The sequence below is a fragment of the Gossypium raimondii genome, chromosome 7 (assembly GCF_025698545.1).
Source record: "Gossypium raimondii isolate GPD5lz chromosome 7, ASM2569854v1, whole genome shotgun sequence".
Classification (NCBI taxonomy): Eukaryota; Viridiplantae; Streptophyta; class Magnoliopsida; order Malvales; family Malvaceae; genus Gossypium; species Gossypium raimondii.
In genome coordinates this window covers 46,514,334-46,541,044 of record NC_068571.1, presented here as the reverse complement: position 1 = coordinate 46,541,044, position 26,711 = coordinate 46,514,334, and the positions used below count along the sequence as shown (strand labels likewise).

The 26,711-nt window shown below is 32.5% G+C and overlaps 1 protein-coding gene and 1 long non-coding RNA gene across 9 annotated transcripts; both read right to left on the bottom strand.

The window, feature by feature from the left end:
• Nucleotides 1-428: 428 nt before the first annotated feature.
• LOC105787237 (uncharacterized) lies at nucleotides 429-8,567 on the bottom strand. Of its 7 annotated transcripts, none has more exons than XR_008197914.1 (12): nucleotides 8,328-8,567; nucleotides 8,167-8,245; nucleotides 7,952-8,100; nucleotides 7,743-7,870; nucleotides 7,408-7,539; nucleotides 6,845-6,995; nucleotides 6,710-6,748; nucleotides 6,552-6,626; nucleotides 5,787-5,846; nucleotides 5,107-5,161; nucleotides 3,033-3,123; nucleotides 429-687 (listed from the first exon to the last, which is right to left on the bottom strand). XR_008197914.1 is itself a non-coding variant. In XM_052633640.1 (12 exons), exons 1-12 carry the CDS (start codon nucleotides 8,406-8,408, stop codon nucleotides 661-663), a joined length of 1,077 nt encoding a protein of 358 aa, XP_052489600.1. In that variant the 5' UTR covers nucleotides 8,409-8,563; the 3' UTR covers nucleotides 429-660. The 7 variants fall into 7 exon arrangements, 5 of the variants coding, with proteins under 5 accessions (XP_052489600.1, XP_052489601.1, XP_012469105.1 ...); XM_052633640.1 differs by having other exon boundaries at nucleotides 5,107-5,171; nucleotides 8,328-8,563; XM_052633641.1 differs by having other exon boundaries at nucleotides 5,107-5,171; nucleotides 7,952-8,085; nucleotides 8,328-8,563.
• Nucleotides 8,568-12,036: 3,469 nt separating this feature from the next.
• LOC105787281 (uncharacterized) lies at nucleotides 12,037-14,185 on the bottom strand. Of its 2 annotated transcripts, XR_001131521.2 has the most exons (3): nucleotides 13,802-14,181; nucleotides 12,396-12,495; nucleotides 12,037-12,227 (listed from the first exon to the last, which is right to left on the bottom strand). It is a non-coding gene; the product is annotated as an uncharacterized LOC105787281 (long non-coding RNA). The 2 variants fall into 2 exon arrangements; XR_008198088.1 differs by lacking the exon at nucleotides 12,037-12,227 and having other exon boundaries at nucleotides 12,239-12,495; nucleotides 13,802-14,185.
• Nucleotides 14,186-26,711: the final 12,526 nt, after the last annotated feature.

Below are 26,711 nucleotides of genomic sequence, written 5' to 3'. Positions count from 1 at the left end.
ATGGAAAAATGTGCTGAATTCAACAGTCATAAAATGGATCTTACATGATGCTTCTTGTGGTAAATAATGTTGGGTTGGCAGCGTGCTGGAAAGAAAAATGGAGGCTAAAATCAGCAAGACGATGGAGCATATTTGGCAGAGCACAACCGGCAGTTTTTTGAAATTGTAGAGCCGAAAGCTTTTTCCATCTTTATTTATATATTCTAAAAAGAAACTGGATTATATTTCAATGGTTTTGCGATCACAAAGGCACATGCAGCTGATCTCTACAATTGCAGAAATCATTTCCAACTCTTTAATGTAATTATTAACACAATCAATGTCCATATAATTTATACTGCTGCTGCTGCTGCTGCTGCTGCTGCTATTAGTACTACAGCAGTAACTTTCATCCCACATTAGCACTACAAGATCACAAATATCATCCATATCTAAAGTTGAATGCAATACTCAAAATTTATCGTAGTTACGCTGTAAAACAAACACTTATGGACAGTAAAGAAGAGATAATTATACTACAAATTTACAATGAGAATTTTTACAGCTTAGAACATACCTAATGTCATTGCAGCATCAGTTCCAAAGTTATGTTTCTACCACTAGAGAAGTTCAAGATGGACCGCCTGAAAAGCTAACTACTACTCAATCATCTGCGAATTATTACCGGTATGTTCGTGTGATACGGATCTGATGGGAAAAAAAGAATGTTAGAACTTCAAATTCAACATTCTTGCAGATATTATATAATCATCTTATAAATCATAGTAAAGGCAACATTTTGTACATGTCACTTTGGTAGACACAAATTCTTATGAAGTTGTGAGTTCTAGTAGTTTAAAGCCAACATTACAGCTTAAACTTCAAAAATGCTGGTAAATAATTGGCTTCCAAAAGTATATCAGGAAACACATAATATTTATTTAAATCGCAAAACCAAAAAACTGACATGTAAATGTTGCGACCTACTTTTAGGGAGTGTTAGACACTAGAGAATAATTGGATAAAAGTGTAACTATTAAAGTAGTAATTAAACTCTTTTTTAATTATAAAGAATTCTAATTCTCTAGACATGTTTAGCTGACAAAATGTAATTATCTCAATTTGGTAGCATAAATTGTAATTACACTACATAATTTTAAATTCTAGAAAGAAGAATATAAATTATTAAAATTATCAATAATACTTAAAGAAAAAAATCTCTAAACAAGTAACAAATAGAATCTAATCATCATATGCAGTATATTGGTCCAAAAAGTATCCAACAATACTATTACTAATAAAATTAACAATAAAATTCTATAGAATTTTATTTAATTATTTTAGCATTCCATATTTGTTGAGTTATTCCTCTCTAACAGTAAACATAAATTCCTTATTATCATCGGTTGGTCTTTAGCCAAGTATAAATAATTAATATATGTAATTTAGTTAAATATTTAGTAGAACAAAATGCATGAAAAATTATCTTTTGTCAATAAAATTTTAGATTATTTAAACAAGGCTATTAAAATAACATTAATTATATTTTAAAAATAAAATATGTCCTAAAATTAAAATAAAATTATTATATATAAAAAAACTTAAACTCAAGTTATGTACCGAGTGTGTTTGAAAACCATTTGGTAACTACATTTGAGTGTAATTAGTTGTAATCGCCCGGGTAAGTACCTCAATTCTCACTCCCCTCCCCCTCCCCCAACTAAGACACTCAATTCAATGGATCCCAATAATCACAAGAGTTACCTCAACATGCCATACATGTGTAATTACAAACAATTATACTCGAATCAAGTTACATAGTGACTTTCTAAACACACCCTTAGTATTTACTCATATTTGAAGCTGCTGACATTAATTAGTTGATTCAGGTTTAAACTGCTAGGTTCACTGTCAATAGAGGTAAAAAGCCAGCCCAATGTCTGTGAAGGTAAATTTGTGCTTTTAATTGTTTAATATTGTCCTAACCCTGGGCTAATAGGTCATTAGTCTGACAACCAATGTAATCCAGATTCATGACTACATTTCCAGAAATTTACATCTTTTACACCTCATCTTAAATCTCATTTAATGTAAAATATAAACTTCCATTAGATGCTAGGATTACAATCTTGTATACCATTGTTATATTTTCCAACTTTAGGCAAACAAGTCTGCTTAAGACTAAAACTTGCAGCTGCTTTTAATTTACTCCCCCACTAGCTTTAATGAAAAGTTGCTTTCAAGCTACTTTCATTGTTCCAGTTCATACACAATTTGGCATATGAAAAGCTCTTATCAAATTACACATATGCCAAGAAAATTATATTCCTTAATAATGATCAAATTATATCTATTGTGGATTTGTCAATAAGATAAACTTTGACACTCCATCTCATCACAACACATTACAAAAGCACACTTTCACCACAGTTTTCCATCATGATGTTCGGACAAATTTTCCATCCTTAAATTTCCCACCACAAATTTCAACTTAACTGAGGTGCCAAACTAAGCCAAATTAATATTGAAATAGTCATGATACTATGATCTCATTGAAATACAACAATAACAGTTGGACCATAAACCTATAATTTTTGACCCTAGTATTTGACAAAGTGATACCAATTTGGATTTTAGACGTTATAATGTAACTTTTCTCCAACATATCTTCTGACGGCAATAAACAAATCTGATATGTCAATAGACCTAATGGACAAGAGGATGAATAAGCATAACAATTCGAGCAGCTCACGTGTATTTTCCATATGGTCCCTTCCTCAAGACTGCTCATACATCATTATTAGGTTGTACCAATTTCTTTCCCTACTTAGACTATACCAGGGACAAGACAATATACGTAATACATATAAATTTCCGACTTCACTTCAACTTCAGTTATCATAAACATCATTCCATTAATAATTTATTATTAAAAATGCCAAACTTCTACTAAGTTAAAATGAGATACATTGATAGAAGATCCAAATGATACATTTATTTGGCAAGAAATAGCACAACATGTAGGCATGCATATAATAAAGTGACAACAATACCTGTGCAAATCCATAGATAGCTCGCAAAATTCTAGCATAATCAGTTCCTAGCATCTGAATGACAACGTCAGCCAGAAATGTTCCCCAAAACCTACATTACATGAAATACAATCAAACTTGAAGAAGAGCAAGCTATATTGGTAATAGCAACACAGGTGGAACTTTTTTATAAGTTCGATGAATAAGATGACAATAGCTTGTGATAATTTGCTACAAATTGATCAGTCAAATCTACCCAGGAAAGGTGTTAGACGTTAATTATTATATCTTGACACTGAAGTCATTAATTATTATTTTTAAAGAGATATTAGCTTATTTTTTATTAGATCTTTAATTAAAGTATCTTTACAGTATTAGCTTCTTTTAATTTCTTTAGCTTAAGCCTTTTATTCAAACAAGTAGACCTATGTAACCTCTATTTAAGAGGCAGATCGACAGCAATAAAATTAAGTCAAAGTAATTCACTTTTAAGAGGTTTAAGACTCTCTAATGAGTCTAAGATAAGAGACACCATTTGAAGAGTTTCACACTTTTACCATAGGACATTTGCATCGAAGAAACAGAAACAAGGGAGAAAGCCCCACTAAGTTAAACAATTTTCCTATGAATCATTTGGAGACTTGCTCCGTAACTCAGGATTGTAACAATTTGTTATCAGAGCCAAACACCATGGATGATTCAAACCTCTGAGAGCAAATTGACACAAAACTGGAAGAAGAATCTAGGATGGCTGAAAGCAGTGACAAGTTGGGCAATAAGCTATTGCAGCAATTGTCATTGCAGATACAATAATTGATGGCTTCCAACTAGAACCGTGAAAAAGAAAAAGAGTAACAGAGGAAACAACAGTGTCAACTAAACAGGTAGTCAACCGAATAGGCAAGAGAATAAGATAAAGAGTTAAAAGGCGGGTCAAGAATAGTGCCACAATATACAAAATTAAACTTTCCAACCTTTTATGGTATGGAAGATTCATTGATTTAGCTACACAAGTGTTAGAGACTTTTCTCAAATCAGAACAACTGAGGTAGATAAAGAGGGATTGGTTTTCACATGACAGAAGAAACACAGTTGTGGTCTTACCAAATGGAAAAGGAGGAACCCAATCTCTTATGGGATTGTTGGGTCACCTGAGCACCTTCAGCGCATCGGGAAAACAATTTACAACAAACCCGCACCATGGATCCATGTGCAAGATAACATATCCGAGATAAAGAAGGTTCAAAATATACCTTCAAACGATCTGAGTAGACAGACTCGGGTTTACCAAAACGCGTTTAGTGCAAAGGTCGAACTGAATAGCCACAAACTTTTTCATTCCGACATCTACTATATCCACTCAACGAACATGAACAGAACACTCTCTTAAACCTTTCAGAGAGTCATCTAGAAGAACCCTTGTGGGCTAAGCAGAGTATTTCGGGGTCAAAAGGTGAAAGATGGGATAATTGATTTATCCTTTTATCAAAACTCCCTTTTGAATAACCATAGTCCATAAATCACTTTGAGGATATTAAGGAAAATCAAATCAAACGTGATATCAGTTTGATTTATTTCCAAAAATAATCTCTTAATCAAAATCTAATAAACACTCTATTTAATAATTTCCAGAAAGCAGATTAATCCCATTTTAAAAGCTTTAAGACTCTCTCTATTGAGTTTAAGGTAAGGGACTCCCTTTAAAAGAGTTCCACACAGTCTCCATAAGGCATTCGCGTGAAAGAAACAATTCAATGGGAAAAGCCACGCAAAGTTAAACAATTTTCCTATGAATCCTATGGTGGCTCAGTCCGTAACTAGGGACCATAAACAAAAAGGTGTGCTAGAGTATCAATCATGAGTCAGTAAGCTATAAAGAAGTTGGTTTGTTGAAGACTAGTATGATTGTTTTATTGATAGGAAAAAAAGGAGGCAACAATCATATCTCTCTATGATGCACATTAAGCTTTAAACTTATGAACATTGAGAAGATGGGTTTGCATCAAACAAAATTCTCTAGCAAGCCAAGAACAACAACATTTAATATGCAAGGAAAAAGTAAATGATAAATATTTAAACAGAAAAGAGTCAATACAGTGGGCCAAGCAAATTCATCATACTCCTCAAGCCCACATATCTGGATGTAGCACCTGCAAAGCCCTGTCCATGATTAGAGTGCAGACAAACAAGAAGATGTCAAACAATAAAACCAGGTGCGCAACAAACAACTCACACATATTAGCTTTGCAACTATTCATAAATAATGATGAAGTAATGCTCTCTCCATAAAAATATTTTAACAAAAATTACCAAATTTAACCCAAAGAAAATCAATATATACCATGTAGACTTAACTTTAAGACAAATACTATGGTAGAGATTAGCACTTAATATTTTAGTATATAGTAGAGCATAGGTTGTAACTTGATATATTGCCAATCATGCCACTGGCTCAGTGGCAAACTTGTGTGGGTTTCAAGTTGATTGGCATGAGGTCTAGGGTTTGATCATTGTGTTTGTAAACCCTTTCCCCCTTTCCCCATTGTAATGTAATTGTTCACTTGTATCAAATAAAAACTCGATATATTAATATCACAGCACATGCATAGCCAAACAGGGAAGAAGGGAAAATGCATAAACTAAGAAAGTAGCATGTACATTTACACCCATAAAATCGAATTTATTCATTAGTAATTTTAGATTATTTTCCATATGACAGTATATATTAACAAGAAGGAACTTTATATTCTATCATGATGATGATAATAAAATTACCTGCTTAGCCGCAAGCAAGGCCGCTCTTGACTCTACACTAGTAGCAACTACCTGCCCCCCCTAGAAGCCAAGAAAGCAAGAAAGTTAGTTAAGAGTTTCAAAGCTAAATTATGCTATACATTCTATCATCTCAGCCAAGATTATTTACATCGATATAAAGAGAGTTGAAGATTGATACATGACAACTAAAAAAATAACAAAATAATAGGAAAACACTATTAAATCTGTTAGGAACATTACATAATTTTCATTAATCAAACAATAAAGATGTACATTTACATCATAATCAAGAAAGTAGAACACATTTAGAACAAATAGGTGAGTAGCAGAAAAATTATTTGCTCTTCTTACATTCAAGCATGCAGGAAAGAATAAAAGCATTATCACCTACCCTTGATAAATAAACTATTCTAGGAAGAACACAGGGAGAGACAAGTACATGCTGAAATATTACCTTCTGCCCTCCATGCAGGGAGAAGAAACACAGAAGATGATTGCCTTGCATATAGCAGTAGCATGAAAAAAAGGGGAGGTTGGAGGGTAACGTTCACCCAAAAATGACCAGACAAGGTTAAAATTCAAATGTAAAAACCAACGTAACTCAAATTTACTACAACCTATTTAGTTGACACCTCTAGTTGTTACGAAGGTTGGGCACATTTTTAAACAAAAAATATGTGGAATTCTAGTATTGAGTAAAATACAAATCCTCATAATTCATCCATAGATCAATTCCTTCAACAACTAGAAAGTTATGAATTCCACCTTTTTAAGAGCTTCCTTTTTCATCAAATAGTTGGCAGCTTCTAGGAACACCTTTCCAGACAATTTCTTCGTCAACTACCACAAACAACAAATAAAGCTCAATAAAATAACGAACAATGCAAGATAAAACATAAACTACTATAAAGTCAATATCTTACCAATTGATAAAGTTTTGCCAAAGTAACTATACCACCACCCTAAACAAAGAGAAGGAATGAACTACGTATCAATTTATATTAAGAATCAAAATAATCATTAACAAATTAAGCTGGACTAAAAAAAAGTATAAATACCTTCAAAACCATTGATTGGAATTCTGTTGCCCCAACCTTACCAGCAGCAAGGACCTGCACCTTCCACTGGCTAAGTCCCAACTCTAGACTATTTTGGATGTTGGAAATATTATTATGTTCCCATAAGCCTGGAAAAGTTCCTGATTCTTCACTAAACAAGGCAGCACAAAATAAAAGTTACCATTGTGCATATATAGAACTGATTTTTTTCGTCTATCTCTACCTTAAGCAAATTGATTTCAATAATACATTAGAAATTAAAAAAGAAACAAGCTAAAATAGTTGTCTAGTTTGTTCAGAATTTAGATAAAAAAGGATTTCAAAACTTAGTTATTTACCAGTTTAATTGAATCTCTTTATAAACATTTTTGTTCATCATATTGCAGTAATAGTGGAGGTGTAAAATGAAAAACACTTTCCAAACCTAAACAGACCCATAAACCTATCCTCAATTTTGGCTGGCAATGAATTCACTTACTGTGGTACTTGATCTCACGATTTTGTAGTCACCAAGAACTTTATGAGGATAAATTTTGCTAAACATTGAGATTGAATGAGGTTACCTAGAGTAATTCCTCAATAGATGAAGGAAAATCTCTGCTTCCAGATCTTCAGTGGACAATTTGCTTGAGCAAGGAATGTTCAACTTCTTCCTCACAGAAAGCAGGACATTTCTGTATGACGGCCTCCAACCCCTAATTAGAAGATCAAACGGGATCGGTGAGATGCCTATCAAAACAGAAACTCAGCTGACACCAAAAGAAATAAAAATTGTCACTGTCTACCATCAGCAACAATCATATGCTTGATTTGGTTTCAGCAAAGTGTCTTAGATAACTAGCAATGCAAACAGGCATCCAACAAGACCAAATTTATGAAAGCAATCGAAGCCACTGACCTCAATGTCGATCGGGCATCAGCAGCAAGGAATAAGAAGCGTGATTCAAGACCTGCTATAAAAGCATCTCGCTCCTCAACATTCTCTTCAATCATCATATCCTCCACATCATCTTTATTCAGTATAGACTTTAATAAGGGACTAAAGTAGCTGAAATTCGTAACAAAATTACAAAAAATTCCAAATAAGAAATTGTTTTAAATAAAAACCTGAATTTCTGAGCAATCAAAACCAAGCGAAATCGGAAACCTGGGACCAAATAGGATTCTTTGAAGCTCATATAACTCTTCATCCGTAGCTAGTTCAAGCACAACTCGAAGCTCCGGATCGTATTCATTCGCAACTGAAACCCAAAATTCTAAACAAAATTTAAAGCAGATCCTTTTAGGGGGAAAAAAACAAACAAAGGCATCAGAAAAAGGACCTTGGCCATGTCTTGACACCGCGGCATTACTACAACCCAGCAGCCGTAACGCATTCGCGCGCCTAGGCCAAGCCATATTCTTAAAAGTTCACAAAAAGTAAAATTATGAGAAAAAGAAATCGAAAAAGATAATAAATTAGTGAAAGTTGGAAGTGTCTTACTGAGAAAGAGGAAGAGAATGAGAGGCTCGTGGTAGTGGTAGTGGCGGCGAGGGGAAAAAAGGAAGATAGGTAAAGAGCCATTTTCAAGAATTCTAGTTGTATTACTATCAAACAGTGAATCTCATTTCCACTGCTAAAGAAGCAAATGTTGATATTGATTTGCAGTTTTTTTTTTTTAATTGATTTTCGAACCACGAAACTGGGAGTATTATGGGAAGAGATTCAACTGATTCCGGTTGTCGTTTTTATATTCGTAAAATACTCGCCTCAAATTTTAGGTAAGCTCATTATCATTTTTTTAATTAAGTAAAATATTTATTTTCCTAATTTTATTAATTTTAAAATTGAAAATATTAATTTTTTTCAGCGGGTTAAGCCGAAAATTGACCAAAACTTCATGACTGCCGAATGCAATGTTTTTCACCTTTTGCAGGCCTGGATCTTTAGCAGGGGCCTTGCAAAATTTTTTAAGACGAAACAGAATTAAGTTATAGATTTTTTACAGATTAAAATATTTTTATTATTTTCAAAAATTTAATTATTATTTTTAAAATAAATATTTTTTTTAATTTTAGAGATTCTATGTTAATTTATAACTTAATCATTTATTAGCTAAATCATAATTCTCTAGTAAGAATGGTTAGCCTAGTTTTTATAGGTAGTTTAACACTTTTGCCCTCTATGATCTCACTTTAAAATTTAGAGTTAATTTAAAAGTACTTTTGGGTGAAGAAGTATTTTAGGCAAAATTAGAATTTTCTACTTCATTTTTGGTAAAAAAAGCAGCATTTTTAAAAATTCAAAATATATTGTTTAACAATAATTTTATTTCAAGAGTGTTTCTATAAATAATGCTAAACTAACTCATAATCACCATATCTTGATTTCAATCTTTTAAAAAGAACTATCCTTGAAATTAAATAAAAAATTCAACCTCATTTTAATCCACCAATTCTAGTCATTTGATCTTTACAAGAAAAATAAGTTAAAAAATAAAACAGGAATGAAAAACTGTCAAAACCAATCATAATTTATGAACATGGAAGAGATCAAAGTATCCAACATCTAAGAATTTATATATACATATATATAATTGAGGAAAACAAAATAATTTTTCATAGGAACACACTTAGGTACCCCAAAGAAGACCCCAAACTCAAAAATAAGGTTGTGATTTATACAATATCATCCATGAACTTTGCAACCACGACATGCAGGAGACTAATAACAACAATGGCTTTATGAATTAAGTAGGCTAATTTTTCAAAATGTAAAATAGAACACAAATATAAGTGAAGAAGGAGAGGAGGCAAACGATTAGATGAGGATGGAGGAGATCAGGGTAACCTCAAAACTTATTACTTGTATATATTAAAAATATTCTAAAAAGGGACGGGATGAGTCTACTCCAAATTTGACCTTAATTACGGGTCTGTTTGTTTGGCAGTAAAATGTTTTCCGTAAAATGATTTCTGAAAAATGTTTTACTTTTCTGTAAAATGATTTACTGGAAAATATTTTCTGGTGTTTGGTAAATCTGTGTAAAATATTTTCTCATTGCATTTAGCGATTTCAAAAATATTTTCCGAAAAGTTGTTTTACATATATTAATATATATTTATTAATATATATTAATAAATTGTTTTTACATATATAAATTTTTGAAAGTACCACTTAAAATGAAAGTATGAAAATGAGTTTTCTTGTAGGAAATTGTGAAAGAATTGTAACTAATGTGTTGAATCATGAGTTTGATTGGTGCAAGATTTTGTTATATATTATTAAGTTATCTTTCACGTATAATTAATTAATTAATTAATTAATCCCTCATTATATATTTAATCAAGAATTTGAATGGGAAATTTGAATGGATTTCATTTAAAAATCAATATATTATTAGGTGCAAATTTGAGGATTTGGATGAAAGACGCAAAATTTGTTGATGGAGTAACTCAAACAAATAGAATTTCAAGATATGCTAATGGTCTCCTACATGCTCTTAAACATGTTCAGCATGTTACCAACTCATTTCACAAACAATTGGCATATGAAAACGAGTCCAAAATCTCAAGCATAAAGTCTCTTATACATTAGCATAAATTTCACTGCAGCAAAAAGTGATGAACCAGACATTAGCTAAAAAACTTATACATGCACATCAATAAAATCCTAATTGCCTTTAAACCTAGTGCTTGCCCATTGTGTTGGATCACTGGCACCCTTACGACGCAGCGAAAAAATAAATAAAATCAGCGAACCTAACCATGGATCCATGTGTGAGGAACGAATCGGGGTGATCAAGGTTACGAAATTACCTAATGTTTATTCAGAGTAGACAGCAACACCTCAACAACGAGTAGGCTGATCTGCTGTCGAACCAAGCCTCAATCTATCGTGATCTCGGCCTCTACGTAATCCACCCAATTGACTATGAACGGAAGGAATCCCCAAAACAGTTTTGAGAGTTATTTTTCTTTGACGGCTGCTAGGCTCAAACAAAGAAAAACGAGATTATATATATCCTTTTGTTTTAGGGTTTTTAGGAATTAAATAAATATAATAATATTTTTATACCGAAAATTATAATTACATTAATTATAATATAAGTTCGGTAAACCATATATTTATTTGAATTCTTATGCTAACCAAATTCATGTCCTCATTATACATACAACAACCTTGTACATAATGTGTTGGAAATTTGATTACCGAATTAAATTAATTCTATAATTAATTTAATTCAAGCGACCCCAAAAATAATACCAACTATGGTTTATTCCGTTCATTTCAACTATAGGGTGTGACCCTGTAGGTTCCTGTAACGTTAGCAGTAACACTAGAATGATTCTAATGCTACAAACAATGAGTGGCATCTAGCAATGCATCATTGCTACCTAAGTCACAAGAGATCATGATTCGACATAACCTTTTTTTATGATTAACCTTTTATGCAATAATCCTTAAGTCATTTATCTCTGGATTGGACACAAGTCATGGAATAGTCACACTTGCATTGTCCATTCCATGTTCCTTGATATCTTAAGGAGACTACGATATACAAATAAGTATGACATCTAATATCAACTTATTTGAGCATGGCCATGCATTTCTAGTCTCACTTAATCAAGTGGCCTAAGATATTACCCATATTATGTAGGAGGGACTTATCCTATATCGACCAACCATATCCCTCTACATAGATTGTGGTATATCCAACATCGATCTTTATAGAACAACCGATTCTGATTACGTTTGATCGTATCAAAATATACAACTCACGATGTTGGGATTATGATGATCTCAAGTCGAGGATCATATAAATATTAATCATTATGAGTAATGTCGTGACAATTACATAATAATCCAAGAAACATACTCATAACGGGTCATCCAATATGTTGTTCTCTAACACACATATTCATGTAATGATTCGACATTCTATATCAATGACAACTCTTTATCATCAATCAACTACATGTTAGTCTTAATGCATTATCGTTGTCCTATCCAACAATAATACTTGACTAAGGAACTTTTAAGAATAATCATATTATTCTCATGACATTATTATAAAACAGTTTATTTATATACACAGAAAAGAAACTGAAATAATAATGGTAACGCATTATATTAATAAACATGATAAATCAAGTATGTTATTACAACTATCTCATGATTGATCTTTGGGCATACTCTAACACATTGCAACTCCTGAGCCTAATCCATAATCAGAAGGCAAGGGATCAATGCCACCAGTTTCACCCCAATCTTCAACACCATAAAAACCAGCAGTTTTCCCTTTATTACCTCCATCAAAGCTCTCAAACTCATTACTAGAAGAACTCAACTTCCATAAACATTCAAATCACCAAAAGACAACACATCATTCCCCATGTTAAACTGCAAAGGAGAATCACCTCAATACTTCCTTTTAATCCATTAACTCAATGCTAAAACTAAACCATGGAATCAATTATAATGCAAAGGACTAAAAGCATTAACAATTTATTCCAGTAAATAAGACCCACGGCATTCAGAATATCATAAACTACACAAACATCTACATACCCTGAGTTTCTTATGCGTTACAACTAGAAGAGGAGGAATAAGTGAATACAGATCACACAATGGTCTTGTAAGTGCTGAAAAAGTTGGGTGCTCAATAGCCCTACAAAAAAGTATGATATCCTTGAAATAACTAAACAAATAATATTGCTTAACATCCATTCTCAAACATTAAGCACCTCAGGATAAACTGCATTTGAAATTCAATTAGCATAACTCAAACATCCATATCATTCATTAGCAGGAGCCTAGGAGGAATTGCAATGGAATACACTATTTGCTAGTATGCTTAACATAAAAGAATCTACTGTCTCCATGAAAAAAAAAGGATTATTTAGTGCACCACTGGTGAAGCTAAAATCTCCACATAGGACGCTACTAATCTGCTACATGCTTATTAAGTACACGATTACTATCCTATATGCAAGCCAAACAACCGAGACAACCACAAAAGATTCAAAGAAAAGTAGGCGAAAGAAGGTGAAAGACATGGGTGGTGAAGGAAGCTCCAGGCGGTCCAGAACCACCCAGGAGTCGGATACTCTGTCCGAGGCAGGGTCCCTAATCAGTTGTGATTCAAAGTTTGTAGAAGGGGAGGGTAATTGAAATGGAGAAATTCCTGATTTCCTTTTTCTCTGTATGTAAACATATTGGTTGCTTGACCATCTTTTTACTTTAGTGGAAATCAAGAAGAGTGTCGTGAAACTAGTAGGCAAGAAGGAAACAACGAAGCAAGATGGTATAAGGAAGCAGTTGAAGGTAAAAGCTATTATAATTGAGAGAAGAGCTAAAACATGCACTGTTTATCAAGTGTATTCACAACTTCTCATGAAAGAAAAAATACCAAATATTCTTCTTTTTCTCTCCATTTTCTCTTATTATCTGGTCTCTAAAATTGGAATCAAAGCTATAACAATTCCACTCAAAAAAGGGCAAACACTAGAAACACAAAATCCAAATCCTAGTAATATAAACTGTCACAAAGAATTTACTGGTATTTCATCGGTGCCTTTTTCATGCATTTTTAAATGAACCCAAAGCATCCCTTCAGAAAAAAGATTCATTCTCTCAAGGCAGTGGATCAAAAACTCAGAAATCAAAAGGAAAAAACAAAAGAAGCCTGCTGTAGAAATAACGATATCATTGTATTCAGCAAAAATAAGCAAGATTTATAATCATGTACTTAATAAATGAATCGGGTCAATCTCATCTACTAACTGAAGCTTTAAAGGTAGAAATGTTGAGATTTTTATAGTGAAAATAGCAAGAAAAAGCTTCCCTTTAGTGAAGAAGTGGGGGTCGAGTGGTGTAGGGAAGAAGAGGATGAGTTTTCATCATTTTTCCAATTTCTGGAAAATCCAGCAAAAACCACCAATTTCATAAAAACTTGAAGCTTTTGGGTGACTCACCGACAGATCTATGAAGCAGAGAGATGGAGAAGGAAGATGAAGCTGAGAGACAGAGATGGCGAGGCAGAGATGAGGAAGAGAGGCGGAAGCTTTGAGGAATGCAAAATGTCTGCTGCTTAGAAGAGAATGGAAAATGTCTGCTTAGAGAAGAATGGAAAATGTCTTACCAATTTTGAAGCCGTAAGACATTTTCTGGAGGAATGGGTTTGATTTTACCGTGTTTTGGAAAATGTTTTACTAAAGGATTTCATTTTCCCCCAAACAAACACTGGAAATGGTGTAAAATGTTTTCTGGAAACCATTTTACAGCAAACAAACGCACCCTACATTTTTTTTACATCCCTATTCGTGAGCGTGTGTATCATTTTCTCCCCCTCCCCAATCACATTCACCTTCTTCATATTGGTTCAACCTTAACCCTAATCCTTTTAACCACTATTATAATTATGTTCCTACCTCACTCTAATAATTAATCTTCCTGACCCCTTCACATATAGATTTCATCGACCTCTGCTCTTAATCTCAGCATTTTTTTTCTCTATTGGTGCTTTGTGAATCAACCACGCCATTTTCCAGCCTTAGGAACCTAACTTAAATCCACCTTTTTGGTTTTCCTCATTCTTGCTCATCCTTCATATTGATTTTCTTTCCCTTCGTCAATCAATTATGCCCTCATTCAAAACCTCAAAATTTATCCTTTCAACTCCTCGATGCTTGCCTTACGTTAATTTATACATGAGAATGACACATGCACCTATTTTTATTCTCCAAACCTATTTCATTCCTCAAAACTGTTATAAATCGTGAAGAAAACATAAAAGAATGTTTTGCAGTGAAATTTCAAAATATATTTTCATAAAACGAATCAGCTCATGATGTTTAAAGTAATAAATTTAATCAAATAAATTACATGTTTGCATGTATGTTCTGTGTTGTAGGAAGACTAAGAATCACAAGTTGCCTTTGGAGAGGTTCTCGAACTTTCCAATCAATCATAATTGAAAATTTAATTGTTTCAAACTTTCAACTAAATGATATTGTTCACTATTTTGGAAATTATGGATGCTTGGAGAGCGGGTCCAATCTGAAACTTTGAACACATGATAAATCACAAAATTCCTTACTAGGTTTGTGCAATCCCTCCTTAAACTGGCAACACATTGTATGCTACTAGGTCTCAAAATTTAGTTGCTTAAATCCAATTATAGTCCTTAACTAATCTCGAAGCAATAACTCTAGAAAAATAGTCTATTTTTACAAAAGAAAAAATTGCAATAATAAATCTCCCTAAATTTCAACAAAGTAATCCAAAGGTGTTTTCTTACTTGGCGTGGTTAGCTAGCATGTGTATCTACATAGGGAAGAAATTTCAACTTTTAAGATATAGGAGTGTCGACTTTTCATATCCCATGAATTTTATTTTGTTTTCGAAATCCTCTAATCTCCATTGGTAATCAACCATAAAGGGGAAGAATGGCCAAAATATCATTTTTCTTTTCTTTTAATTCATTTAAATTGAGTCAAAGTCAACCCAATGAGTGGCCCATATTAATCGCTTGTTTTCATTAAAAACTAATGGTTCAAAATGCTTATCAACATCAACACATTTTTCTTTTAATACTCCAAAATATGTCACATGAAATGTCCAAATTACCCCTTTATTAATCCCTATATTCAATTCACTACCATAATTCTCTTTATGTAAAAATTACACTTTAGTCTCTATTCTTTCACTTTCATTCAATTTAGTCCATACATTTATTCTAATTCCCCATAGCAATATATTTTCTATATCTCTTTCATACCAATAATAATTATTAAACCATTCTTTTCTTCTTAACAATCAATATGTACTCTAGTCCTCACATTTTCTCCAAATCTCAATTTAATCATTTTTTTTTTGTAATTTTGAGCTCACGCTCGTCCTTACAAATTTATTTTCTCAAATATCTAATTAATTCCTTTAAAATATATCCATTTCAACTATTCTCATAAATTCTATTGTAGATGTACCCAAAACAATACCATTTACTGTACCGAAATTTGGGGCATTACACCATTTGCTAAGTATGCATGTCTCATTTGAACATTTTATGGCACTTAGCACTTTGGTTTAATATATATTTTTCACACAAGGAACTCACCTAATGATTCTTACATTCATGCATGTTTGTGTTGTTTTTAGTTGTTTATGCATATTTTATTTTGGTACATGTGTTAGTATACTTTGTATAGGATTTAGAATAGTTTATATAGGTTTTTAGGCTTTTTATTGCACTTTTGCTATAGGGTATTGATACCAACTATGAGGTATCAATACCTTTGCCCAGAAATGACCGTTTGATCATTTTTTATATTAGATACCAATACACATACAATATGTGTTGATACCTCTGGCCCTAGCAGCATTTAGGTGATTTTTTAGGTTCCTAGGTACATATAAGGGTGGAGTATCTGAGCTTAAAACTTTCAATGAAATTGAAAATATTATTGAAAATATTTTGTGTTTTAATGATCTTTATTGAAAACATTTGACTTTTTAAGAAATTATGTGACTTAATATATATGATTCTTTAAATTTATTGAGGGTACTTGTAATAGTCCATACCCGGCCTGATCATCGGATCTAGATTACAGGGTGCTACACATCAAAATCGAAAATTAACTAACACACTCTTTTAAAAGTATGTTCCGCCATTCTAACTTAATGTAGTTATTATTAAAATACAGTTATCTATTTGGCCATGCCACATAAATTTATTTCGATTATGTAACATTAATCTAAGATACAAAATAATTCACAAAGTGGTTTAAACATATCAACTATTTGCTTAGTTTGGAAATAATATTCTTATCAAAACTAATTACAATAAGACTTTGACCCTGAGACACCACCTCTGGGTCGCTCTGTTGTATACATATTATGAATAGGAAGCACAACTGCCTGGATACGATAGATTCTGGTCTAGTCCGTTCATGAACTATTGAATTTTCTTATTACCTGCAATATATAATGTCACAAATGTAAGTTCAAATGAACTTAGTAAGTTTTGTGTACCTTGCATTAGCAGAATGCTAATAAGATGGCACTTCAAGATTTAGAATTAAAGTCTGACTGTCTCTACTAGGTTGGTTCGCCAATCTCATTGGTATAGTATTTACGTCACACAATTTGGCTAACCCATACTTGGTACATCATCCATAAAAAACACCATTGCTTAATTACTTGCACAACCTGGTGAACAATTCATCTTGCTTGACTGATTTTAATATATTACGGACGTCTTGAAAATAGGGATTCCGTAATCGGCCATACAAAGCCTTGCACACAAAGGAGCTTTCAATGATGAGACTTCACAAATGAAATATCAGAATGCAAATAAACATTTGGCTACTTGTCGGATTATCTCTGCATATTCTATCTTCATTAGTTACCTTTGTAGACCCATATGTAGCTATTTCCTTGAGAGGAAATCTTTGCGGATTCTTACTTGTGAATGTCTGAAAGAAAACTCATAGTGCATCTTGCACCAATATATACAAGTAATCAGATAAGACAATCTTGGTGACTAGACCCTAATGCAGATTGTTATTGCGACTTGTCCTAACGGACTTAGATTCATATTGTGATTCTCATAAATTCTTGTTTCAGACCCAAGTCTATGAATTCATGCTTTACGAACATACCGACAGATTCATAAAGAAGACCCCCCATAACGGGTCATTAAAGAAAACTAACACATCTTAATCAAACAAACAAATTTGGCAGACCTTCATATTTTGCCCTTGTTTTGAAATCACAGGTAACCCATTCATAGTGATATACTTTTAGAAACAAAAAACATGGGAGCGGATACTTAGGAGTGAATTTTCTAATGCGAGATTATTCATGTAAGATAGTCCTGATGGACTATCATAACTTGCATATACGGACTCGCATAAACAGATAACTCATTATTGGCGGACTTATGAATTAAATCAGGCAAACTTTCATATATTTCATAACTTTCATATGTCATGGCCATGGGCTTGCTTACACATATGAGGCTTAAAGCCTTAGACTCTGTAGAGTCTCATACATACATAGAACCCACATTGGGTTATCATATTCATTTGCACATATATCTCCGTACAATCCACTTGAACTTCTGCAAATTCGAAAACTAAGCATATACATTCTCTGTGCTATTTGCCCAAACTTCCGCAAAGCTAGTTAACACATGGCATAGAGTGCACATCGTGATATTTCTTCATCTATCATCCGCCAAACAACCCTCTACAACTCCGCATAATCATACACAGGCATTCTACCAACACTACTGTTCTTGCACGACACACATTATGCCAAACATTTCATAAATTTTTCACTTCAACACAACAAACCTCACGATACATCAATATTCTGTTATGGAGTAACTCATCATTACACAACATCCCGCCATAAGATGACGCAACATTTTCTCAACACTCAACCAACATAACTAGGGGTGAGCAAAACTCGATTCGACTCGAAAAAATCGAAAAAAAATTCGAATTTCGAGTTAAACGAATCGAGTTATTCGAGTTAATCGAGTTATTCGAATCAACTCAATTTTTTTCAATTCGAGTTCGAATCGAGTTGAATTTTCGAATTTGAATAACTCGAATAATTCGAATAATTCGAATATCAAAGTATAATATTTTACATTTTTACCCCAAACTCCCAAACCTTTTTACTTTTCCCTCAAAACTTTTACTCCTTCCCACTTTCCCCCCAAAACTTTTACTCCCCTCCCCTCCCAACCCCCCAATCTACCTGTAATCACTGAATTTTGTCCGGCTCGATTTCGGTTTTTTTTTAAATTTTCAAAAAAAATACAAAAAATAAAAAATTACATTTTAACCCCTAAACTTTTTGAAATTGCATTTTAACCCTTAAATTTCATAAAATTGCATTTTGACCCATAAACTTTTTGAAATTACGTTTTGACACCTAAACTTTTTCAAAATTTTGTTTCGGCCCCAAAACTTTTGCTGCATTTACAAATTGGTCCTTCATGGAAAATCCCCAATAATCAGTGGATTTCGTGCACTGCCTTCACGATTTCCGGCCGCCGGCTTAGGGCATGGCCTTCCCCACCTGCTACCTGCAAAAAAGAAGCAAAACCAACTATAAAAAGGAGTTTAAACTCCAAAAAAAAGACCCCCGCCCCCCCGCGAATCAAAAAAGAAAAAGAAAAAGAAAGTTTCAAAAAAATTTTCAGCAGCAAAAAGAAAGAGGAGAAAGAGAAAGAGGAAAGAAAGGAAGAGAGGGGAGGAGCGACGACGGTGCAACCAAGGCGTAAAGAAGAAGAAGAAGAAGAAGAAGAAGAAAGAAGAAAGAAGAAGTAAGAAAAAGAGAAAAAGAGAAAAAAAAGAAAAAGGAAAAAGAAAAATAATAAAGCAGTCGGGTCGAACCGACCCGACCCATCCGGCTCAAAACCCGACCCGAGCAGCAGACCCGACCCAGCGAGCCCATTAGTCAAGCCCAAAGCAGCCCAAAAAAAATAAAGAAAAAAAACAAAGCAAAAAAAAAAGCAGCAAAAAAAAGGGGGCAGGCCAACAGCAGGCCCAATTCCAGCAGCCCAACAGCAGGCCCCAGCCCAACAGCCAGCCTGTCCAGCAGCAGCCCAGCAGTGCAGCGGCCCAAACCAGCGTAGCCCAACAGCAGCCCACAGCAGGCAGCCCAGCAGAAAAAGAAAAGAAAAAAAGAAAAAAAAGAGAGAAAAAGAAAAGAAAATTTCAATTGGTGTAACCCGTTCGGTGAAGCTCGCGTTTTAGATTTTTCAGTAATTTCGTTTATTTCACTTTTAATTTAATGCTCGTATTTTTATGTTATTTCATTTTAATATTATTAGCATTTTATGCATTTTTATATTTTTGTATTTATATTTTCAATTTAATTAAATTTTAATTTTAATTTATTTTAAATAATTTTAAAAAATAAGGCAACGGATCGATTTATCATAAAATCGTTGATTTCATCGCTATGTTGGGTGAATATCACCGGTTTGTGTTAAACTCGATACACCCTTTTAAAAATAAAAAATATTCAAAAAATTCGTATTTTCAAAAAAAATCCTCGGGTTTCGAAATTTTCGTGTCTTCAAAAAAATTTCTCGTGTTTTCAAAAATAAAGTAACAAATCGATTTGACACTAATTCGTTGATTTCATTGCTATGTTGAGTGAATATCACCGATTAGTGTTAAATACGATACGTGCTTAATAAAAAAATTAGAAAATTTTTCGTGTTTTCAAAAAATTCCAATTTTCAAAATTTTTCATGTTTTCAAAAAATTCCCGTGTTTCAAAAATCCTCGTGTTTTCAAAATTTTCGATGTTTTGAAAATTTTTGTGTTTTCAAAAAAAAATCTCGTGTTTCATAAATTTTCATTTTTTAAACAAAATTGTGTTTCCAAAATTCTCGTGTTTTAAAAAAAATTCTCGTGTTTTAATCGGATCACGATTAACTATTAAATTGGATTTGTATTTTTTAAAATTAAGACAACGCGCGTTTAACAAGATACCAATTTTGGGCGTTGCGAGGGTGCTAATACCTTCCTCGCGCGTAACCGACTCCCGAACTCTAATTTTCTCTAGATTTTCACGTAGACCTAAAGTCACCTCTTTTTTTAGAATAATTTAAAAATAATTTTTTTCTTCTAAAAAGAGAAGTTGTTAGGTGTCCGATCACACCTAGAAAAAAAGATCGGTGGCGACTCCTTTTTCAAATAAAATCGAGATTCGGTTTTTAAGTTTTCAATAATTACTTCGACTAGCGCCCGATGCTCAATTTTTAGGTCGCTACACTACCCAAAATCCATTTCCCACCAAAATTTTACTCTCCCATTTATTTATTTTTTCAAAATTTTACTCCCAAAAACCCTCAAAACCTTTTATTTTCCCCCAAAATTTTTACTCCCTCCCACTTTTCCCCTAAAACTTTTATTCCCTTCCCATCACACCTCCCATCTATCCCAAACCCTCCCCCCTCCAATTTTTTTTTAATATTTTCCCTCCAAAATTTTACTCCCCCTATTTACTTTCCCTAAAACTTTTATTCCCCAAAACTTTTTATTTTCCCCCTAAACTTTTACTTCTCACCATTTACTGTCAAATAAAAAATCAAAATTATCCAAAAAAAATCACTAAACATAAATAGTAATAATTTTATTTATATCTACTATTTATATTATTAAAATAAATTTCACATTTTATATTATTTATATTATTGAATTGTTTAGTCATATTGAATATTTATATTAAAATTGAATTATTAATTATGCCATAAAATATTCGTGTTAAAATTTTATATTGGTATTAATTTCACATTTTATTTTTAAAATAAATTTTATTAAAAATCATATTTTTACATTTAATATATTTTTAATTCTAAAATACATAGTGACAAGAATCAAGATAATTGAAACAACTAAGTAAGCAAAGAAGCTAACCAAGATGTAAAAATTAATAAATAAATTATGAAGTGATGAAAGTTAATAAAAAATTGATTAAGGTGGACAAATTTTATTATGATGGGTGACAATGGTTACAAGGACCCAAAATTATTTTTTAAAATTTAACTCGAACAAATATATTCGATTCTATTCGATTCGAATTCCATCTCACTCGACTCGATTCGAGAAAACTTCAAATAAAGTTAGGATGATAAAATGAGATTCGAAAACTCGATTAACTCGAAAATTTTCAATTCGATTCGATCGAATGCTCACCCCTAAACATAACCAACAAAAGTTACACTAAACATCTTATTTATACCTCATAGATAGACTTGCAACTATTTCAGAATCTTCAATGAAGATATTTCATCATCATAAAAACCAGAATTTTTTTGCATGCAGAGGCTATTAAAATGATCACCCACAACCTTATCCAATACAAAACAAAATCGATAGATAGCTGAAATCTTTAACTTTCATTCCTTTACTTAACTCCGTGACACAAAAAGGTTAAGAAACTTGCCAACTTAATAAATTATCCATTACAAACTTTAGCTTTTTTCCTCCATGCAGACCTCTCACAATCTTTCTCTCCTTCATCCAGACCAATGAAGAAGATTAAGAAAAAACAGATAAAGTACATGAGGATATTACCTTTAGGAGCAGTACCTTTAAAAGGGTGTGAGAATTAGACCTTAGGAAGGTGTGGAAGTTGTACCCTTAGGACTCGTACCCTTAATAGAATGAACCTTTAGTGGAAAGGTAAAAGAGTTGTACCCTTGATAGAAGGGTGAGAGACATACCCTTAGCGGAATGAACCCTTACTGGTAAGGAGAGAGAGTTGTACTCTTAGTGGAATGAACCTTTATGGTATGTTTAGTTTGCTGGAATATAATAGAAGATTAATAGAGTGGGTATTCGATAGGAATGCAATAGATATTATGTAGTTTGGTTTAGTGGAATGTAATAGATGATAAATTACATTACTTTGTTTTGTTGAATGGAATGATATTAAAGAATATAGAAAGAATAAATGAAAATGTCACTTTTACCCTTGAATTAAAAAAGAATTTTTTAAGTATAAAGTTTAATTTAATAAAAGTTTTATTATATAACATATTAAAATATTATTCTATAATTTTAATATTTTTAAAGAATTATAATATATTATTTACAATCTAATATATTAAAATGTGTAATGATAAAATATTTTAAATTTATTACTATTAAAATATAAAATTATATATTTTTAACATTAATCTCAGTATAAGTTCTTATTATATCTACTCTTTTTGATAGAATATAATGCCTAGAACTATTCGTAACCCCTCCCAAATCCTTAAATAGGAAGATAACGCGCTTCAGCATACTCGAACCCACGTTCTCCTGCACTAGCAACAATGCCAATGCCAATCGAGCTAAAACTTAACTGGTAAATATAAAACTATATTTAAAAAATACTATAATATAAATGATATAATATCTAAATTATATCTCTCATGTAAAAATATTTAATAATCACTTTATTTATATAAGGGTTAAATACAAGATTGGTACTTAAACTTGTCCACTTCTCTCAAATTGATATCTATGATTTTTTTTGTCCCAGATTAATATTCGAATTTTTTCCACCCACTAGTTTAGTACCTAATACTACCGACGTTAATTTTTTGCTGATGTGACAATGCTGACCACTCATGCACCACCACATGACATACTTTTGTTCCTCCGTTTTGTTTTTGTTTTTATTTTCCCTCCTCTTCCCTTTTTCTTTTCTTTTTCTTTTGTTAGCCTGCTTCTACACTTCATCTTTCTTCTGTAAAAAATTCTCAAAATTTTCTCACACTTTTTCACCATCCAATCACCACAAAATCCCCTTTTTTGCTATTGTATATCCCCTTAGATCTCTTTCTTTCATTGTTATATTCACACAAGTTTCAAAATTTTCCTCTACGTAATCCATGGAAGGCTCTTTCTTCGATACTCTCAAGGCTCAACCTTTTTGAGTTATTTTCCTTTTCACTTTGGGTTCTTTATCGCTCTTAAAATTTTTACCTGATCAATAGTGCAAGATTGAAAATTTTGATGTTTGATGAACATGTTTATGGAAAATCTTGAACCCAGAGACATAATCAATGTTTAAAATAAAATCTTTGAAAAACTTTTTCGAACATTACAAAAACTTGCAGAACAAGAGAAAAAAGAATTGATCGAAAAATCAACAAAAAAATAAAAACTATCAGAATACCAATTGACTACACAAACTCAGAACAAAAAATAGAAACTCTAAAAATCAACAAAAAATAGAAACTAATATCAGAATACCAATCGGCCACACAATCTCAGAACAAAAAAAAAAATCTTGCATGCATGTTAAGCTTTTGGGGTTTGAGGGGATTTTAGGCTCGATTTTTGAATGACAAAGGGAGGAGTCTTCGATGATAATTGCCTCACCTAGGTTTAACCCTTAAGCCATGAGGGGGCCACCATCTCCATAGATTTGGTGAGCTTAAAAGAAGAGAAAATTTTGGCTATTTAGGTTTCAAAATTCTTCTTGAAAGAGAACAAAAGAAATATTTTTATTTGTTTTTTTCGTTTTCAAGGAAAGTAGAAGAAAATATTTAAAAAAGAGAAGAGATTATTTTTGTTGGCCATCGTGCACCATCATCGAAAACTGAAGAATATTGGGTTCTCTAGCTATAAAATATTGCTAGAAAAAAGAACAAAAAGTAAGGATGGAGGAAAATAAGAGAAGCAGTAACTAGTGCTACTGTTGTTATCTTTATCGCTGAGTAACACCAGCTATTGAGCAACTACTGCCATGTCTAAATATTGGGAAAATTTGGGGGGGTTTAAGGAGGAAAGAAGAAAGAAAAAAGTGTAGAATGCATGCCCAGCAAGAAAAAAAAAAGAAAAGAAAAGAAAAAGGGAAGAGAATGAGGGAAAATAAGAAAGAAAATAAAAACAAAAACAAAAAGAAGGCCAAATAGGATGCCATGTGGCGGTGCATGAGTGGTTAGCGTTGTCAAGTCAGTAAAATCTTAACGACGATAGTCTCATGTATCAAATTAGTGGACAGAAAAAAAAGTCCGGATGCTAATTTAGGACAAAAAAAAACATAGGTATCAATCTAGGAGAAGCGGAAAAGTTTAGGTATTAATTTTGTATTTAACCCTAAATCTAAAGAGTTTTCACATTATTATTATGGGTAAACTACACCCATGGTCACTTTTGTTTACCTTAGGTTACGTTTTAGTCACTTATGTTTGAAATGTTACGTTTTAGTCATTTACGTTATCATGTTGTAACATTTTAGTCACTGAACCGTTAATCGTCGTTAATGGTGTAACGGTAAGCTGACGTGGCACATTAAATCATCATTTCAAACAAAATTTTAGGTTAAATTATACAATTGATCCCCATATTTTTTTCGTTTTAAGTAATTTAAATTTTTTTTCTTTTATGTTCTTTAAACTTTCTTCTTTTTTTTCATTCTCTTTTGTTTCTCCCTCTGTTTTCATATCTTTCTTATTTCTTTTAACATATTAGGAAGTCGAATTAGCAGTGAAAAAAGAAGTAGGAAGTCGACTATCATCATTTGCCTATAACCAAAACCCTATAACCAAAACCCATAAACCCATACCATGCTTCTTTCTTCACTACCAATTCGACTTCCTGGTATGTTAAAAGAAATAAAGAAGGTAGGAAAACAGAGCGAGAAGCAGAAGAGAATGGAAAATAAAGAAAGAAAGTTAAAAGAACATAAAAGAATTAAATTGCTCAAAACGAAAAATTATGGGGACCAATTGTACAATTTAACCTGAAGTTTTTGTTTGAAATGATAATTTAACGTGCCACGTCAGCTTACCATTACACCATTAACGACAATTAACGGCTCAGTGACTAAAATGTTACAACACAATAACGTAAGTGACTAAAACGTAACATTTCAAACATAAGTGACTAAAATGTAACCTAAGGTAAACAAAAGTGACCATGGGTGTAGTTTACCCTATTATTATTTTAGTTTGCTTTTTATCATTAGCCGACTCTCAAGTTTCTTAATCTTTAGAACATTCCCTTGAATAAAAAAACCCAAAAAACTTCTATTACTTTCATAACACAACCAGTTGTCACTGCCTTTTGCCACCATTCTCCTTCATCGGTGGGCTTTCAATCCTTTTCAAAAGTGCATGGCATAACAATTTTGATCCCTTTCCTTGATTTTCCCTTTTTGTTTCTAAATCATCTTCTAAACTCTTTGATCTACAAAGTACTTTTGACTCCTCGTAAATTTTTTTTCTAAACCATCATTCTCAAAAAAATTTTGGAATGGAAAGAGGGTTGTACCCTTAGTGGAAGGGTGAAAGAGTTGTACCCTTAAAGGGATGAACCCTTAATATAGCGGGGTGCAATTATTGATTGATATATCTATGTTTACGCATTTAGAGAATTTTACAGAAGACGAAATCATTGACTTGATTTGCTCGTGTTTATGCATTTGAAGAAATTCATAGGTGTAACCGAACTCAATAGGTCCAAGATTACATAATTAGAGGAACTCGCATAGGGTACAATCGTTGACCTGACAGGTTTGATTACGCAATTAGAGAATTTCATAAAAGGTACAACTGTTGACTTGCCTAAGATTATACAATTGGAGAATTTCATGAAGGATACAACCATTGACTTGATATGTTCGAGATTATACAATTGGAGAATTTTGTAAATGGTGCTGCTAGACCTAGTATTACACAATTGGAGAAAGTAGCATAGGTGCAACTGTCAATAGTTGAACGACTTACACAATTTACCAATGTAGCGGAGGTGCAATAATCAACAATTGAACTACCCAAGATTATGCAAATTTGAGGTCATAATGCAAGTAAGGTTCCACCGTTTAGTAAAACCAATCGAACATAAAAACTTTGGATGACTAATATATATATATATGCATGAGGGGTTCATAACCTAAAAGTGTCGAGGGGTGACAATCCCTTTTATATACACATAATTATCACATCACAACCCTCATTTTCCTTTTCTTTAATAAATATATAATGTATATGCGTGTGGGGTGTAACCCCGTGGGGGTTTTTCTCTTCTTGTACCTCTTTGTGGTTTTTTTTTTTTTAAATATATGTAATATATAGGAGGGGTGCAAACCCCTTGTGGGATACCCCATTTCTACACACCCTTCATGGGTGCCCTGATCTCTCTAATAAAAATATGATAAATACATACATGCATACATGAGGGGAGGGGTGTACATCCCTCGTGGAAAATCCATTATGAGTTTTCCTTACACACCCTTGTGGGTGTTTCTTAATGTTAGACAATGTATGTTAGCGAATAAAATAAATTAAATATAAATAAATATCGAATAATTTATATTTAATTTATTAAATATGAAAAACAATTAAAATTAAAA